This window comes from Harmonia axyridis, chromosome 5 (genome assembly GCF_914767665.1).
Source record: "Harmonia axyridis chromosome 5, icHarAxyr1.1, whole genome shotgun sequence".
Lineage (NCBI taxonomy): Eukaryota > Metazoa > Arthropoda > Insecta > Coleoptera > Coccinellidae > Harmonia > Harmonia axyridis.
In genome coordinates this window covers 13,811,117-13,831,209 of record NC_059505.1, presented here as the reverse complement: position 1 = coordinate 13,831,209, position 20,093 = coordinate 13,811,117, and the positions used below count along the sequence as shown (strand labels likewise).

At 33.8% G+C, this 20,093-nt stretch overlaps 1 protein-coding gene and 1 long non-coding RNA gene across 3 annotated transcripts in view; one reads left to right on the top strand and one right to left on the bottom strand.

Moving 5' to 3' along the window:
- Positions 1-1,186: 1,186 nt before the first annotated feature.
- LOC123680512 (neprilysin-1-like) overlaps positions 1,187-20,093 on the bottom strand; it is a 32,197-nt gene continuing 13,290 nt past the window's right edge. Inside the window, exons 4-15 of one of the 2 annotated variants that reach the window (XM_045618449.1) lie at positions 13,729-13,776; positions 13,511-13,672; positions 12,182-12,265; positions 10,793-10,998; positions 8,580-8,759; positions 7,032-7,243; positions 4,596-4,812; positions 4,358-4,540; positions 2,763-2,925; positions 2,590-2,697; positions 1,668-1,864; positions 1,187-1,504 (exon numbers count right to left, since the gene is read on the bottom strand). In XM_045618449.1, the coding sequence (XP_045474405.1) occupies positions 1,232-1,504; positions 1,668-1,864; positions 2,590-2,697; positions 2,763-2,925; positions 4,358-4,540; positions 4,596-4,812; positions 7,032-7,243; positions 8,580-8,759; positions 10,793-10,998; positions 12,182-12,265; positions 13,511-13,672; positions 13,729-13,776 (2,033 nt within the window). In that variant the 3' untranslated portion in view covers positions 1,187-1,231. Of the gene's footprint in view, positions 1,505-1,667; positions 1,865-2,589; positions 2,710-2,762; positions 2,926-4,357; positions 4,541-4,595; positions 4,813-7,031; positions 7,244-8,579; positions 8,760-10,792; positions 10,999-12,181; positions 12,266-13,510; positions 13,673-13,728; positions 13,777-20,093 lie in introns of both variants that reach the window. The other variant, XM_045618448.1, reaches the window with a different exon arrangement.
- LOC123680513 lies at positions 2,982-4,527 on the top strand. Its single transcript, XR_006747524.1, has 2 exons — positions 2,982-3,319; positions 3,910-4,527. It is a non-coding gene; the product is annotated as an uncharacterized LOC123680513 (long non-coding RNA).

The window sequence follows — 20,093 nt, the reverse complement described above, 5'->3', positions numbered from 1 at the left end:
AACACCACACGTGGCTACTCAGTTCAGGAAGATATTAGAGATATTTTTCCTTACACTCCTTTCCGTAAACAAAAATCTACATAGTAAAATGTAAATCATTTTAATATGCGAAAAAAAAAAATTTGAAAATTTTTCGTTTTTCGCAAAAAATTGATTATATATACTTTCTATGTACAAAGCACTGATATATTTTTTAACAATTCGTGTAAAAAACTACCAAAAATCATTACAAAAGATATAAAACTATAATTTCGTGGAAGTCGTTGTACAGTGCTGCCCTCTACTCATTTGATTCGAAAAACGAAAGAATATGAAATGAATGCACGACTTTGTACACCGTACAAAGTTCAGTCATCGCTGGAGCGCCAGAGGGGAAATGAATGGATACCAAAGTCTGACTAATATGCGAACAACCACGTAGTGGTTATCCCTCTTAATAATTCGTATAGAGCAGTCTGAAGTAGAAAAAGATAGACAGAATTCGTAAGACTTGAAACGATATCACAAACCAAAATATTTTACAAATGTAAGTTTATGATTTTCGAAAATGAACCTTTGGAATCGTTGAAGAAAAAAATCAATATCTAAAAATTTCGCAGTTTACTTTTCAGAGTAGGTACCAATATGAAATTCGAAAATGGGATGAATTAAACCCATTTCCACTGTCCAAAGCTTTTTTCGGGCACTATAAGACTTTTTCGAATTGGTATAAAATCAGTTGGTTGTTATAACGCATTTATACCCCTAAGTTGAGAACAGTATCCATGAATTTTAAGAGCAAAAATTCGAGGAAATTTATTGAAAACAATTCATTTCTCAAAAACATAACAGCACATGAACATGAAGTTCCAAACATAGATTGAAACGATGAGAGTGAAAACAATATTTTTCACTTATATTGAACTTATATTTTTGGAGACGAAAGAATTTTTCATTGTCGATGAATGACGTATAAAGACTGAAAAATTGAATGAGGTGTTGTAAAATTAGCTCGTATTTTTTGGAACCAAAGAATATATTTATATTTTCCATGAATTACATAGTTGAACCGATTGTTAAGAGAACAATCAATTTAAATGTTCTGGAAGAACTCAACATATTTCGAATAAATATTGAATTAAATTAATTACATAATTCAGATATGTTTACAATTCTTTTTCATCCCTGGATATTTTTCTGTGAAATGGATGTCTTTCACTCATAGTTTCCCATATTTCTATTTGTACGCATTTTACCAGACGCTACATTTGTTGATTGGATTCATTGGGGAACCTGCAGGACAATTATACGCCTCAGCAAAGTCTTTAGAATTTGAAAGAGGACCCAAAACTCTGATTGGTCCAGGAGAGTGAACGCTACTTCTGATTTTAGTGAGAGCATCTTCAGGCCGCATGGAGCCACACCAAATTTGTGCGTAGTTAAGGAAAAACAGTTGATTATGAGACAGGTTCATTCCAGGCAAATCTGGTTCCTCACCATGTTGATCAACCCATTTTTGATAAGCCTGGAAGAAATATACCATAGCGAATCACAATAATACTTATCAAGTCATTGCTCTGCTTACACAAAAATTGTTCTCATCAAAAAACAATGTTTTATCAATACGTAAAACCCGTTTTTTCCATTCTTCAAATAACAACAAATGTAGCATCACTCAACCTACTTACCCTGAAAGATTGTTTCAGACCTCCATTATCTGCAATGTTTTCCCCCTGGGTCATTCTACCATCTATATACATTCCTACTTCATCGATTTTATATCTGGAGTATTGATCTATGATGCATTGTGTTCTTTCTCTGAAAGCTCTTATTGTTGCGTTATTCCACCATTGCATCATATTACCATCCTTATCGAATTGTCGTCCTGTACGGAAAATAAATGTTTTATAGACTGTTTGAAAACACATCGTTTCGATTTATAATCGCTCATTTCATAATAAACTATTGGGTTTAAGTTTTGAAATAACACTCAATCATGAAGCATGTGTCTATTTACACCAGGAATGACTTTTGGTTTTTTGAGAATTGAGTAGGAACGTATTGTTTAGAGTATGGGTGGCATAAACAAAGGTCCTTTATTTCACGAGTAGATAAATACGGTTCAGTAGCAGAAATTACCTCATACCATTAAGCATTTTGAGAGAATTAAAGAAATTAACATCTAACTCTATTTGCATCGTTGATCAATATCAAACTGATCAAACCGAATGTCAAAAAAAAAAAATAGAGGACAGAATAGCTATATTCAATACAACAGAAGCATTGAATTTGTCCCACGAGTTATTGAATGAATGTTAGAATAAGCCTTATGACATGTAGGTATACATCATCTTCTCTAATTCTCTGAATTTTTATTGAAATTAATGAAATATTTCCATAAATTTCATTTAGTGATTTTTGCAATAAAAAATGTTGGTTTGCAGAATTGTTTTGTCGACAGAAAGATGGAAGATAAATTCGCGACAGTAGATTTTCGAGTACCAACATTTATAATGAAATATAACCATAAAATCCCACAAGATTTTGTTCTAGTTACAAGGTAAGGCAGAATGAACGGCTTTGCCAAAGAATCAGAGAAAGCATTCTTACCCTTATCGTCGAATCCATGTGTTATTTCATGTCCTATAACAACTCCTATACCTCCATAATTGAGAGATTTCGGAAAGTGTTGACTATAAAATAAAGGTTGTAGAATGCCTGCGGGAAAAACTGAAATTCCATTTCTCAATATTCATCAACTCATGAATTTTCATGGAGCTTACCTATATCGTTTTTATTGGGATTGTAAAAAGCATTTACTACAGCTGGTTCAGTAGACCACTTGTCCTTGTCCACTGGTTGCCTCAATTTTGATAAATTCTGATCCGCATCGAATTTGAGAACATTGAAAATATTCTGCATGAAATTATTTTTCGAAATATTCAGCTGAAACGAAATCATATGAATCAGATTAGATTGGAAATCTCGAAAGTCATCAAAATAATTCAATAGAATAAGATCTGTTATGATATATGCTAGTAATTCATAATTAAATACTAAGCCCATGTAATACTGAGACCATAGAATCCTAAGCTCATCATGATGAGATCATAATTATTAGAATCAATAACGCTCTACGATCGAACCCAATTTACAGAGCAGGTACCAAGGTACTGTCGCTCTTCCACTGTTCGATCCGGCTTTCACTGGTATCACTTCGACGAGATTCTGTATAGATGTTAGTTCAACTGTGTTTGTTATAATAAACTCTACATCCTCGGTGATAGTATCATTTCTTACATTAGAAGCTTTAGATAATTAGATGAACTTATGTTAATTGGTAAGTTTATCATTTTTAAGTATCTACTGTACTCGTAAATACAAATCAGAGGTGTATATATAGCACATGTGATACCAGGAGACATAGGTTCAATCTTATACTAGTATTTTAAGCAAAACCTCTTAGTGGCTACTATCAAGTTTGCCTTGAATTGATAATTTTATTTGAAAAGCAGCAGTCGACAGTAGATTCAGATCGGGAATGCCGTGGTTAGGCTCGTGAATGAACAATCCAACAGGGGATTCCGTAAATATGATCTTAATGTTGTAATACTGATAATTTCAAAGTAATTTATTCGATCTTTGAATTTCATGTTGACCTCTGCACCTTACTACAAGAATAATATCGGATAAAATAAGAATATTTGTGTAGAAATTCGGTCGTGGTCCGTCAAAAGTTTGCCTTTTCAAAGGTCTAATTTCGTTCAAATAATATTCCTTATTTACTGTTGCAGCTTCTGGCAAAAATTCTGAGTATACAATACCGATAGTCGAAGAAACTGTTAACAAAATATCCACTAAGATGCATCGTATACTCTAGTTTAATGAATTTTATTCACTTAAAATTTTTAAGATATTCAACGTTTCTAGCGAAAGATACTTCCAAGGCAAGACGTATGTTGGAATCAGCGGAAATGAGAATTCTTGCCGGGAAAACTTTGTACGAAGAGAAAGCAGGGACCACATAAAAAGAATGTGTGAGGTCCAAAACAACCAGGAGTGAATAACCAACAGAAAGAGAGAATGGAACGTGCACATAGAGAGAAAGGTACAGGATAGAATCTTGACAGCGACCAGGCATAGATAACCTCTAGGAAAGAGGATTATCGGCCGTCCAAGGAAGGATATGGAATCTATGCCCCGAATAGGGACATAAGCGTTTACGTGCTTAAACCCATTTACAACTTTCCATGTAATTTCATAGATTTGGTTTGTTTGATGAATCATGGAATCTCTAACTATTAATTTTCAGGATGTGCTGATTATCAGTTCAAGTATCTACAGTCAACATCTCCTTGTTGATAAAAAAAAAACTTACGGTTTTGTATTCCTCTATCAGTTTAACTTTATCTGTTATTATAGTAGGATATCCTATACGTTCATTCATAGCATTTGCTTTTTCTTTAGCAACAGCTCTTGTTTCATCGTCCATCCAGTCATTATCAGACAATAGCTCATTAAAGGCCTCTCTTATAGTGTGAATCATCACTAAAGCTGTCTCCTTGAAAAAAAGATAATTATGAGAGAACAACCACGGTCAAGTAGACCACACACACCTTGCTCTCATGATTGAAGTTATCCTTAACGAATAGAGCACCGACTGCTAGTCCAAGTTTTTTGTTTGTCCATTCGACACATTGAGACCATCGGTGTCTTTCGCTTAAAACACCCTGTAAAATTTTTCTGAATTCGACTCGTTCTTTTTGATAGTCACCAATCATATGAGACGAAATGCTCATGACGAATCGCCATAAAATATAATTATGGATAATTCTGAAAATTCAGAAAATTGTTATTGATTTCATCTAGTTCAGAAAAAATAGATGAAAAATTCCTGAAATAGACTAAAAATCTGGAATTATTGCAATAACTTTTTGATATCCCAAATAAGAGTGCTTACAGTTAGTGAGCACCAATACACCTCGAAATTTATGCTCATAACTTGGAAACGAAAGATATTACAGAAATCTTAAGCGAATATTTGATTTCAAGAACAGAAGGTCAGGTGATTACAACAAAACCACGTCTCAAAACAACGCCGACTAGTTTGGATTTTCTTTATGTAATATCTTCGGGGCTCTACAAGAATTTTTTATTCTTGAAATGAATTATAGCATTGGATTTGATCATGGAATTATAGATATAATTCATACAGTCGAGAAGTCCCTTTGCTCTTTATGAGATGTATTATAGTAAAAACTTTTTATGTTCAATGCAGAGTCTCGGAGATGGGTTCAAAAGAAATTGAAAACTATTCAGAGTCGTTAAAAGAAGTGTTTTCGTTAAAAAAACCTGATCTTCTCTCTAGTTGAAAATTCGATTATTTAATAACAAAGATAAGTATACATTCTTTAACTAATTATAAGCAAAGATACTAATAGAATGAGTTTATTGACTGCGCCAATTGCGTCCTTGGAAACCACAGGATTATATATACGAACATATATCCAAAGGTGCAATTGAATACGAAATCAGTAGGTCTGTTATCACTGAAATAATAGGTTTTTATTCGATATTCTGCTTGAATTTCATGTGGTTCTGTCTTAGACTATATAAGTGATATTATGTCTATGGGTTCTGATGGAACAAAATTGTGATTCTATATACAGGGTGTTCCAGAAGTCAAGCCGGAATCGGGTAAAGGTCATCAGAAAAATATAAGGTTTAGTGAAAAGAAATCAATTATTTTTGCATGAAAACCAAGGTTTTAATTTCCATAGTTAGAATGATCCTTTGTAGGTCAAATATGTGCCGTTTTGTTCGATAACTTGTTGCCATTTGAAAGATAATATCATTATGCCTCTCTCATAGAAGCTCTTGTCCCTATTGGAAAAAAAAATTGAGACAGTCGATTTTCACAACCCTCTGTTGAAGCGTATTTCACCAGCAAAATTGTTCGCCATAGTCAGGAAGGTGAATGCATAAGAACCTCCCAACCAAGCTGCCGGAGCTTCTGGCGAGTTACTATCAATGTGTGTGGTCTGGTGTTGTCTTGATTGAACACAATTCCTCTCCTATCGGCCAAAGCTGGCTGCTTATGGGCGATTGATTCCTTGAGACAGACCAATTGTTGACAGTACAGTTCCGAGTTTACAGTTGTGCTATAGGGGAGCAGCTCATAGTAGATAATTCCCTGCCAATCCTACCGAACACACAACAAAACCTTCCTGGCCGTCAATCCCAGCTGGGCCACCGTTTCCGCCGGCTCACCGCGTTTCAACCACAACCGTTTTCACTTGACGTTGTCTTAAGTGATCCACTTTTATCACTAGTCACCAACCGCTTCAGAAAGAGGTCGATTTTGTTGCGATTCAGCAGCGATTCACAGATGGAATTTCGCTCCTGAGATTTTTTTTGCGTTGACTCGTATGATACTCATACATCTTCTTCTTGAAACCAGCCTTACTCAAATGGTTCCAAACGGTTTTTTGTGCAATCTTCAGCTCTTGAGCAATCGAATCACTGCTACTGCTTACATGACGGTCGGACTCAAAACGTCATTTTATCGATATTTTAGACAATTGGCCTTCCAGTGCGTGGTTCATCTTTGACATCGAAATTACCGGAACGGAATCGACGAAATCAAAATTACGAGTAATTGACCGTTTCAGTATTAGAACTATGAACACTATTTACATTTTTAGCCACCTGGCTTACATTTTCGCCTTTATCGAAGCAAAACTGTAAAATATAGCAAACTTTCTCTTTGCTAGTGTCCATCTTTGACGCCGTTCAAACTAAACTGGTCAACTAATCACAAAACTGTCATGAAAGTTTTTGTAGTATGAAAGCACATATTTCTAACGTCATCTAATGAAACCCGATCAGACGCGAGATACAGATAACTGAAGCCACTCATTGGAAAAATAATAGATTTATTTTCACTACACCTATTGTAGTATATTTGTCGAATTACATTGCATTTTTTCAATTCAAGTCTTTACCACCATTCTTTTCAACGATAAAGTTGTAATCCAACAAAAAAATTTTACCTTGAATCCGTTTCTTCGAGAATTCTGCCCAATTCAATAAAATAGGATAATCCATATACAACAATGGGTTCTCTCTCATCAATTGTTGTTCCTAAAAATGAATTGAAATATTTCAACCAGTCTATTTGAGGAACCAGCTGTTGTAGTTCACCCACGAGCAGTTTTCTGTATATTTCGCTGGTGTCATGTCGATCAGCTTCAGGGATAGATGCCTAAGAAAATTCATTACTTAGTTAATTGCGTTGCTAGTGTTATCTATATTTGAAAGCATCAAAATGATAATATACAGAGTGTTACTGAATTAGAGGTACAAATGAAAATGACAGGTCCTTCGGATTATTTTAAGACAAAGAAGTATTATGAACACGCAAAGCCAAACGCTTAGTTTTCGAGATACAGGATGTTGAAGTTTAATCTTTCTTCAAGTTTTCTCTCATAGCACCTTCCCTTCTCAAGATATTCAACTTTAATTTGGCATGGATATTTCAAATCGAAGTTTTCATCATGTGATAGGTATGCCAATTTTAGATGCAAATCTACAGAGCGATATTTTGTCTGGATCTATGACTGCTTCTTATTTCCTCTAGAACTTTTTTTGGTGGTCGTTCAGAAAAATGTAAAAAGAAACTGGTCCAGTACTACACTTTCTGAGTTTCTTTAGGCGTATCTGCTACTGATTTCGAGAAAAAAATTGAAACAATTCTCTAATCCTTTAACATATAACAATGTAACTATATAATAATTTGGATAATCATAATCAGTATTGGAATTTATGATATGAAGGGTATTTTATGTATTTTCAAAAAACTTTCAACCGTTATAACTCTTGAACGCCTTCATCATTTTTATGAGAATCTCAAGAATAAAATCTCTTGGACCAAAACCAATAAAAAGTTCAATTGTTTGATTTCATGATCGAGCGAAAAACGAGAAAATATTTCTATTGCATCTAAAGAATCATATTTAGCTTTAAGTCTGCCTAGAACAGAAGCTTAAGATTTCAAGTTTGAAATTGAAGGACCTTCTGCAATATACCAATATAAGTAACAAAGTAATGAGATGTCTAGCAAACAGTCCTAAGAATAATAAGTGACTCAATCACTCAAACATATTTATATCAATTTTCATTTCATGGAACAAAGAATTGATCAGACCATTTTTATATTAGAAGTGAAGATAAATTAGCTGATTTATTAAAAAAATCCTTTGATGAAAGTTTCGCACTGACTTACGATTGATCATAGTTCATAAAACCCAAAGAAAGAGGACTGTTCAAAATTTTGAAGTTAAATAATGTAAAATTATTTCATTTTGGGATGGTGTCGAAAATTTTAAGTGAAATCGTAATTTGATCAAATTATTTTAAACTCAATTCTATCCAGTCTAGATAGCGACGCAGATATATTTATGGATAAGACATCATTTTATTTCTCATATAAAAATATCACATTACCAAAACAATAAGCTGCAGAAACTAGTCCTTCTGAGAGTTATTAGAGTATCACTGCATTCAAGAATATTTTCTGTCTGTGTATCATAGTTACTTACGTTTGCTAAAGCAATTTCCAAGTCGAGAACATCCTGCAGTTCGTCTGCAGCAGAGCTCTGATTAGCTCCAAGCACAACAGCTATATTTGTCATATAAGTGTGATAAGCATTTAAATCACCCCTACTGATAGGTTTTAGATAATAATCACGACTAGGAAGAGCTAACTGCATCTGATCAATCTGAAAATGAATTAGATTAGTTAATCATATCCTGCGAATGAGAATCAAAGCATCAAATAAATATAAAAGTCATATAGCGACAAATAAAGAATTTATTAATAATGATAATAATAATATTTACGAGAAATTATTGCAAGCATATCAGAATCGAACTATTATTGACGATCGATGCCGTTATGGGTGTCCAACGAATGAGACAATCCAACATATCACGGGAGGATGTCAAATGTTTGCAGGAAATGAATATAAAGTGATACACGATGCAGTAGGACAGATACTACACCAAGAAATGGCAACCAAATTAAAACTAATTCATTCTGAAAAAGCGCCCTACTACAAGTACCTACCAACCGGAAACCATCCTGGAAAACGAACGCTATAAAATGTACTGGGATCGTACAGTTTTGACTGATAAAATAGTTCCTCACAACAGACCAGATATATTGCTAGTCGATAAACATCAAAAGACAGCATTACTCGTCGAAGTAGCAATACCAAATAACAACAACCTGCGTCAAAAGGAGGTCGAAAAAATTTCAAAATATAGGGACCTCGAATTTCAGATAAGGCGTCAGTGGGAAATTATATCAACGAAAACTATTCCAATTATCATCTCAACAACTGGAATAGTGCCCAAAAATCTCAAGAGGAATATCAAGCAACTGGGACTGAGTGAGTATATATGTAATATAATGCAAAAATCTGTTCTTTTAGGTACTGCAAGGACGGTGAGAAAATTCCTAGGAAGCGAAGGGCAGGTCCAAGGATCACGTGTAAGAGGACCAGTAGTTCGACGAGAACCAGGGGGACCACAAGGACCGGACACGACCAAGCTCTACACTTCTGATATTTTAAATTTCTGGGATTCAGTGAATGTCCCTCTTAGCGGGGAGTGAGAAGCAGAAGGCGAGGAGAAATCCTACGCGTATAAGCAAAAGTCGGGGAATAATAAAGTTTATTGATCCTTTTTGACATTTAAGAAATGTATAGGACAAGTCATATAAAATAGTATACAAATTCATAGAAAAAAAAACAGATTTAATGAATGGAGTCCCTAAGGAACTCATCAACACTAAAGTAGCATCCTTTAATCAATAGCAACTGTACTTCTCGCTCGAAAGACCTTCCATTCATTGATTTCAACCTACTAGGCAAACATTTGTACAATTTAATGTCCATAACGCTCGGTGAGGACTCATATTTAACTGTACGATATTTGGGGAAGGCTATGATATAGCTTTCATTGTGATATTAAAAAAACCAGTTTTTATATTTTATGAGTGATCAATGGTTGTTCACATCTTTGTAGAGAGGAAGATATGCCATTTACGATGGAAAACGATATCCGCTCACCCTTTTCATGTAATTTTCCATGACCAATTCGCTCATTTGCGGATGTATACCCTCGAGTATTGGCATAGACCTTATATTCTACGTGAAAAAGTCTAAAGCTGTTAAATCACAAGATCTCAGTTGCCAATTGTAATCACCTTAGAAAAATACCACGACCAGAAACTTTTCTTGAAAAATTGCTATTGTTTCGTTGCTTCTATTGCACGTAGCACCGGTTTGTTGAAGATAAACGTCATCAACATCAAAATCTTCCAATTACGGCCATAAAAATCATAGCCTAATCCACAAGATCGACAAACCTAGGTTTTCCTCAACATAGCGGGCTTCAGCAGCAATTTTCTTAATTGTTCTTGAGTGATTCACACGGTTTCGATTCTTCACATCACTAACTTGTCCCAACAGCTTAATGTTTTCCACCACTTTCACTATTGCCGGCCGAGAAGGTGTTTCACGACAACCCAAAGAGCTTTATTTTTGCGAACCTTGACTACAAAATTTCCACAATTTTTCTAGTGAATTTTGAAAATTTTACTGCATGTATCTTCCATTTTTAGTAATGGCGTATTTTTACTTGTCAAATGTCAAAAGATGACAGCTTGATTAGTGACGGCTGCCTCGATGACGAGCTATTCGAAATGAAACCTCTTATTGGAAAACACTTATTATATTTGTTGACCTACCTGTATTATGTTAGCTGAACTATTCTTATCATCTGGTCCCACCCACTGTTCAATCAATATGCCTTCATTATAAACGCCACGTATTTTACCCAGCAGCTCCTCAATTCCATTTTTTGAATTTGTCCAATTGGATGAGGTCACAGGCCAACCACCGAGGGATTGAAGAATTATCCTCAGAGGTGTATCACCAGTCTTGCGAATCTGATCTAGAGAAATTATATGTAAAATACCATTGCGGTTAAATCTTCAACACGATATGTTAATATCGAAGTGAATACTATTAGAAATATACTGACTGACAACGAACACCTAGGAGCTGTTTAAATTAAATTTTATTTTGTTTAAAACATATATAGTATAACAAGGAGTAAATGATTGAATTTGGATTAAAAATCGTGAAGGTTTTTTCATGTAAACAAATTTTGTTACTTAAATATTGTAGTCGATTTTTGCAAGTTTTTAAAATTTTTCAACAAACCAGCTGTTCGAGGGGATCCAAAGTCGATGTTTAGTTGTTGTTTAAATTCCTAGAGCACGTGTACGCAGGATTTATCCTATTTATTTACCTCTGACGGTTGAGCATCGCCGGCAACGATTACAGTGGTGCAGAGAACGTAAACATTGAAATGTGGAATGGCATCAGGTCGTCTTTTCTGATGAATCTCGATCCTCCTTGGGTGCACATGATGGCCGAAGAAGGGTTAGACGACGTCGGGGAGAGCGTCATGTACACTGGACAGTAGGCGTTATGCTATGGGGTGCTATTGCACATACAAGTAGATCACCTTTAGTCTTTACTCGAGGTAACATGACAGCGCTGCGTTACCTTAAAAAAAAAGTGGAGCCATATGTTCTCCCTCACCTTAACCGACTTGATAATCCAATATTTCAGCAAGAAGCCCGACCTCATGTTGCCAGAAGAGTTAGTTTAAATTTTTTCGAAGCGACCCATGTGAATCTTTTGCCATGGCCGCCCAGATCCCCCGATCTTTCGCCCATAGAGTATGTTTGGGACATCATGGGTAGAAGGCTTGGAAATTTACCCCAGCCCCCACGGAGTTTGGCGGCTCTGAGACATGAAGTACAGGTAACCTGGAATAGTATCCCTCAAGAAGAAATATACCATATAATTGCATCAATACCGAGACGTGTTGGTGAGTGTATAGATAATCGTGGTAGACAAACACATTATTAACAATTTTTTTTTTCAAATTGTAAACCCTTCGTTTTTTTCCCCAAATTTCATTCATTTACTTCTTGCTATACTCTCTATGTTCCACTTAAAAAATTAAAAATTTAAACAGCTCCTTCTGGGTGTTGCAGTTTCTTTATCAGTTAGTATAATTCCACGTTCATGGATTCAAGAGCATTTGAAAATAATATACTCACATATATCCATGCAGCTATTGTAAAATAATTTCGCTTTCCTAGTTGCATCATTGTCTTCCAAATTCATTGGCTTTTCTAAAACCTCTGGAATAGTACAAACTTACTTTAATCATCCGATTTTATTGGATAGTTTGGATATACAGGGTGAATCATTACCATTTGGACCTAGGCTAGGTTTTTCGGATTAAATTATACCAATAGGACCAAATATTTCTTTGACAAGAGATCCAAGCTTCGTACAAAAAGCTTTCTTGTTGATTTTGTTGTTAGAATCATAGAAAACACAAGCAGGATATCCAAAAAAAGAAAAAAACACTGAAAATATGTCATGGTTTGAACTGCTATAGAAAATGTGTATGATAGCGTATTCGAATGGCTGCACCAGTTCGAATTAATTCGAGCTAATTATGTCATTTAGCTCTACAAAAATTCGAATTAATTCGAACTGGTGCAGCCAGTCGAATACGCTATTAGGTACATGATACATGAAATAAAGTAACTCCTGCAAAATTATGGCTTTGGGACGAATTAAATTACCTATAATAGAGAAATTATTAGCAAAAACCAAAATAAATTCGGATTTAACGCTTTGTAATATTTTCCACACAAATATATTATCAAGTCATATTTGGTCCTAATTGTAATGATTCATCCTATAGATGACTCTGGAAGATTATGAATTCTACTGGAGATATTTTTGTTCGATTCTGAATATACAGGGTTGTCCAGATTTTAGTGCAATAACTTTGGATCGGTTTTTTTTTTAATGTAACTCTAGTACCTACTAATACATTCATTGTTTTAATTTTCAGGTATTGAAGTCTTGATAATGTAATGTTTCGAATCAGATATTGTAGTGTGATGATCCTTTTCTTTTAGAAAATATACACCACTCTCTTTTTTTCGAAAAAATTGTTTCATTTCTGAAATCAACAGAGCATTATTAAAAATAAAGTCTCCTGAATTATTTTCATAGATGTACTATTTTCGAGATATTCAAGTACAAAGCAAATACAAAATGATACAAAAAATCTAAAAAAAATAATTTTTCAAATTTTCCCATTAGTGATAAATGAAAGTACGGAAATTGACGTAGTATATTATAATGCTTTCAGATGGCATTTAATTGAACATTTCTGGAAGACACTTTGTTATGTTTATGGGAATTTTTTTCATGAAAAGAGTTGTTCTATTCGACGCCAAAGTTATTGTACTAAAATATGGACCACCCTGTATGTGATGTTTATCTGCACGTATGTCTTATTATTAATCAGACATGAAGTATCATGGTAGTATGATCCTATAATACGTTCTGAAAAGGTTCATTACCTTTCAAAATAAGTTGTAATTGATCAGCCATCACTTCAAAAGTACTTATCGAACTCCTATCTTCTGGTATCATATGCTTCTTGTTCCACGTTCCACAGGCATATAGAAAAAAATTTTGGCATGGATCTATATTGTGGTCCATTGCCGATAACAATGATGCGGCTGAAATGTTTGGAGAAATTTGCAGTCGTTGTGGTGCGCAAAGTTGATAATATTACCTGTTCTTACACATTCTTCTGTTAAGCATATTGGCTTTCTTGAGGAATCTGAAATTGTACATAATAATAATATTTTAATTTCACTATAGATTGGTGGTGTAGGATCAGAGAAACAGGAAAATGATACTCTGTTAGTTCGCCGACGTTTCGGAAAAATTTATTTCCATCCTCAGGGCTCTACAAAATTTACGGAAAACATCATTTGTAACATTGATGAAGGTGTTTACGAAATGAAGGAAAGATGAGCATTACTAAAAGTTATTGACTAGAAAATATCACATAAAAGATGGTCTGGTATAATTTAGATATCCAAAGAAACATTATATAATTCAAAACATTTTTAGTTAAAAATAAAAAGTGATATACATACATATAGGTACAAACAAAATACTTACGAGCTAGACAAATGTATCTTCCCAAAATCATGTCATTGAAATTCAAATCAATTCTCCAATATTTCACGTATAAAGAAATCATAATATATTAAAAAGCGGGGACAAACAATGCGACCGATGCATAGACAGTACGCCGACAGACGGAGGTGATATCAAAGGAACAGCGGACTCGAAACAAATTAGGGTAAAAAACTTAGATGTATGTATGTGATGCGCTGAAGTAATGAAGTCGATAGGGGCTAGAAATCTTTATTTTATTTCATTATTATTCATTCCGTAGTTGGATATTTGTTTTTAATAAGGAATAATAAAATTGGATAAGTTGTTGGATGTCAGCTCTAGAATTTAATGAGTCATGGATACTTATTTGTAACATTTCAAAAATTAGCCGGTTGCTCAAGTATGGCTCCCTATTTAATATTTTGACGTCTTCAAAATTAAAGTTGTGATTTTCGTTCAGGCAATGTTCGGCCAAGGCTGTTTTAGGGTTGGAGATCGGCAAACGGACAGTCCTAATATGTTCCTGTATTCTGGATTTCAGATATCGGCCCATCTGGCCTATGTAAACGAGAGAACAATTTAGACAACTGATTTTATAAACAACGTTGGAGTTCAGAAGAGTTGGTGTCGGTGTCAAATACCTTAGGCAAGCATTTTTTCAGTCGAAACCCCGACTCCAACGTTGTTTATAAAATCAGTTGTCCAAATTATTCTCGCGTTAACATAGGCCAGACGGTCCGATATCTGAAATCCAGAATACAGGAACATATTAGGACTGTCCGTTTGCCGATCTCCAACCCTTAAACAGCCTTGGCCGAACATTGCCTGAACGAAAATCACAACTTTAATTTTGAAGACGTCAAAATATTTTTGAAATGTTACAAATAAGTATCCATGACTCATTAAATTCTAGAGCTGACATCCAACAACTTATCCAATTTTATTATTCCTTATTAAAAACAAATATCCAACTACGGAATGAATAATAATGAAATAAAATAAAGATTTCTAGCCCCTATCGACTTCATTACTTCAGCGCATCACATACATACATCTAAGTTTTTTACCCTAATTTGTTTCGAGTCCGCTGTTCCTTTGATATCACCTCACCTCCGTCTGTCGGCGTACTGTCTATGCATCGGTCGCATTGTTTATCCCCGCTTTTTAATATATTATGATTTCTTTATACGTGAAATATTGGAGAATTGATTTGAATTTTAATGAGATGATTTTGGGAAGATACATTTGTCTAGCTTGTAAGTACTTTGTTTGTACCTATATGTGTGTATATTACTTTTTATTTTTAACTAAAAATGTTTTGAATTATATAATGTTTCTTTGTATATCTAAATTATACCAGATCATCTTTTATGTGATATTTTCTCGTCAATAACTTTTAGTAATGCTCATCTTTCCTTTATTTTGTAAACACCTTCATCAATGTTACAAATGATGTTTTCCATAAATTTTGTAGAGCCCAGAGGATGGAAATAAATTTTTCCGAAACGTCGGCGAACTAACATAGTATCATTTTCCTTTTTCTCTGATCCTACACCACCAATCTACAGTGAAGTAAAATTTTTGGACCACCACTTCAGATCTTGTATAATATTTTAAAATTGGCATAATCATAATACTGTGAAATTGGCATCATGATAATATATTCGATCAAAACATAGATAAGTTGATGAAATATGTTTTATAGATCGTTAGAATTTGATGAAATAAAACGAAAAATGTCTGTCATTAGGATTTTAACATTGGGTGTGTTTTGTTGAGTAGATTGGTTTGTTGATAGTTCTTAGTGAAATTGACCAAATTATCCTTTCTTCTGAACATTTCAATAACTTTTTTTTCCGATACTTCAGCAGTTTTAATTAACTTCCAAATACACCATGTCTCATTTTGAAAACATGATTTGCCAATGCTGATTTATCACTATGATTATTCCTTTTAACTCGTGTGTTCCTTGTACCTTGTAGAATATCACGCGACGTTTGACCTACATAGACTTTGTTACAATCTAAACAGATGAATTGATAAATTTCCGATTCCAAATTGTCCGGAGTTCTATCGAAAGTGTTTCCTAGAATTTAATTAAATCATTTATAGTTTTGTAATTTTTTTTGCCAGGTGATACGTGAATGCTTTGAAACAGTTATCGGTCTTGATGGTTTTTTCTGGAATGAAATTTCCTGATAATTCTTTCTGTTTATTTGTATTCTGAATATTCTTTGAAACCGTTCGCATTCGCGATTTGAAATATTTTTTGTTTTTTATCGTGCTGTTTCCTTTGGTTGAAGGAACCGTAAAATTCCTTCTTATTAAAAAATGTGAACTCGTGGTTTTGTACGACTAAATTGTACCAGAGTTCACTGGAATATATCTATCCATGTTGATAGATTTTTTCTACATATCGAACTATAGAATTTCTACTTAGGGATCCACGGCTTGGCTTGATTTTCAAGTTACTTGGCTTGAGCTTGACTTCATTTCAAGTCAAGCTCAAGTCAAGTAGTAGTTTTTCAATCTCAAGTTCATTCAACTATTTATTCATCAAGTACTTGAATCATATCAAGCTACTTGATTTTTAGCAGTTGTATTGTGTAGTGTCACATCAATGAAAAACTGATGAAATGAGAAGGAACCTTGCAAAAAACACTTTTATTTATAAACCTATTGTATAAAGGAACCGAAAATATCAACTTTTTCGAAATAGAAACTTATATTGAATCACTATAAATCATAACAAAATGAAAAATAATAAAAAAATGAAGTTTTTTAATATTGAAAAACATCCAGGCTTTGTTTGATTTCATAATTTCTAATCTAGGAACTTAGACACATCTTATAGATTTGTCGCCTAACCTATTGCGGGTTTTTGTTACTGTAAAATCAGCTCTGGAAAACACGAGCTGGAGATGTTGGAGTTAATAAAGAATCCTTGGCTATTTTGGCCAAGTTTGGAAACATACTTCTGAAACTACCAAAATCTACCAATAGATTTCATAGGAATGTGAGAAAACTACTAATAAAGTCACACTGGCAAATGTTTCATTGTCTCGGCGCTCGAGGAATCCCCTTATTCCACTAAGGAAAGAAAGGAATCCCTAAGCGAGCATGATAATGCAGAAATATATGCCGTGCGACGCGTGCTTATCAAGCTCAAGTAATATCAAGTAGCTTGATATCAAGTCAGGCAATAACTACATATCTTAATCAAGTCAAGCTCAAGTATGTAACTTTCCACGAGATTGATTTCAAGTCAAGTAGTTGGTTAAAATGTCAAGCTACTTGGCTTGATAAATCCCTATTTGTACGATTCCTTGAAATTTTCAAATTTAAAATGCTAGATTTTTTTTCCACGTCATATGTGAACTTTATAAAATCGTATTTACTATTTAAAATTTCAGTGAATCTCTCCATGTCAAAATTTTGATCGACTATAGCGAAAATATTGTCCACTTGTCAAGAAATCAGTGTTTTCTAGTTTAGTTTCTACATATCTTATATAACTTTGGAATTTATGAAAACCCCTATTTTTTCATAGCAGATTCGTATTCTACGGCAAAACAAAAGTTTTATACGAACAATGTTTGATGAATCGTTGTATATGGCTCTGTATTCGGGTATGAATTCTCACGGACGTTTTCTACTGAATTGTTTATTTTCAGTAAATGTACTGCCATTAATCAATTGAAAATGGCGAAATTATTTGTTTTTGCTTCAAAATGCTTCCCACTAATCAATGAAGATGTATACATTGAAAAAAGATGATTTCGATTTTAGCAGAAATCTCCATCAAGTCGCCTTCATACGCAGAACGTTCTTCATTGTTTCAACGAATAGTTGGAAAATTAACGACTCCATTTTCATGTGAAAGATTAATGGAACGGATATATCAAGTTCGTTTAGAGTCCAAACAAACTTGAGCTTTCCGTCTAACTTTTAGACGGAATTAAATGGAATAGGTTATGGCATAGCTTAATGGGCACAGGTCGGTTAATATAACGTTGTGAAATGGTTATGTAACCAACCGTTCATTATCAGTAAAAATGTCGCGCGAATAACGTTTATTTGCTCGAAGTATTATATCAATATTTAACGTTGATTTTAAAAGTATAAATACGATTTTACTATGATATCAACAGAAACGTTGATCGAACATTTAAAATAAACAATTGTTCATAAAAATAAATATAAATATATTAACAATTGTTTATATATTTAAGTATTTCACATAACATAAAAAGGACGTATGAATTATTCTGTCATATTTCTAGTCTGAATATTTCAAATACAATGTTTGGCGAGACGTACTCGAACCAAGCTAATGTTTTGAGGGGATTGCGTTGTTTCATCCTGAGATGACTGAAAAAATCGTCATTTTGGCACCCAGTGATCTCTGCCAAACGTGAACTTACAATTCTTGCATGCTATGGGCGACTTTGCTAAACTAGCAGCGAGTCACTAGCAGGGCATATAATATAATATAGTAAACAATCGCTTGAATAAATGTGTAAATGTTTAGACATCATAGATAAATATTGAGAGATATCATTCTTGTACTTCAAGGTTATTCAAAATGTAGTATAGATATTTTCCTCACATCAAACATAACAGAAATTCAAATTTCGAACAAGTTGGTTCATATGAGCGGGTCACTAGATTTTATGATTCATTCTTTGAGCAAAATCAAAGAGTGACCCATCAAGGTGATAATATTTTTCACGGTCTATCCAAATATGTTATCGGAAAAACTATCGAACACGGGCATGGAAAGTCATTAAGGAATACCCGTTTTTCCAAAATAATTTTTTTTTCAAATTCGTTCAGTTTTCAAAATTTAATGGTTCAGAGACAATTTTGGACAAATTTTTGTCATTGGTACTTCCGGTTTCCTCGTAAATGAAAAATTTGTTGAAAACTTTTTAAACAATGGGGAAATAACGTTGCTTCATAATGTACAAATAGCTAAGAATAATAGCGCACATAATAACGTGATATAGTAACATAATTAGATGGAAGATCCATTTTCACTATCAACCATTCAAGTCAAAAAAGGTTGAGAGGTCGATTGAAAGATATTCAACATGAACGATGATAACATAATGTTGAACACAAACGTGTATCTTACCGAAATGAACGACGAAGAGTATGAATGATATGTTTATACTAACATTGATTTGAAACGTGATAATAGTTATTAGAAAACGTGAAATCAATGTGTTCTATAGATAGGTGGTTATTGAATGGTCTCAATGCATTTTTGAACTAACGTCCAATATCCGTATACAAACAATATATATACAAAATAACGTAATATAGTCATAAGAAAACTAGTTTCATAACTAAATAAAAAAATACATTGAATATAATTTCATGAACACGTTCAATTTTGAAACCAAAATGATAACGTTGAAAATGCAACCGGTAACGATACAACGTGAAATTAACGACGAAAAGGACTTCCCTATCAAAGCCATCTACTTTTTATTCGAAACACTGTTCCATAAGATGTTTCTTTTTCGAGATTTTTGACTGATTCAACTTAAATAATCACCCGGTATATAATTCTTACATCATAGTCTTCATTTAATGGGTTTATGATGGTTCTAATAAGCTCATTCAGAATCCGAGACATGCGAAAAAGAAATGCATAACTTGGCGCCTCTATTTGAAGTTGAAGATTGAATTAAGAGAAAAGTACCGACTTGAAGTCAGAAGCTTTTTAGCATATACCTATATGGTTCTGTGGTTTCCGATGCAATTAGTGTTCGAATGAATGAGAGCTCAAAAGCTCCTGACTTTTCGTCAGTGCATTCCTCTTAATTTACAATAATGATTTAACTGAAAACAGATATTTATCAGACTTGATTTTTTTTTTATTTTGTTGTTGGATGTTAATGATTTGTGTTCATTACAATCTCCAGTTCTTCTGCTATTTTGATTCCAAAAATTTCACGTCTG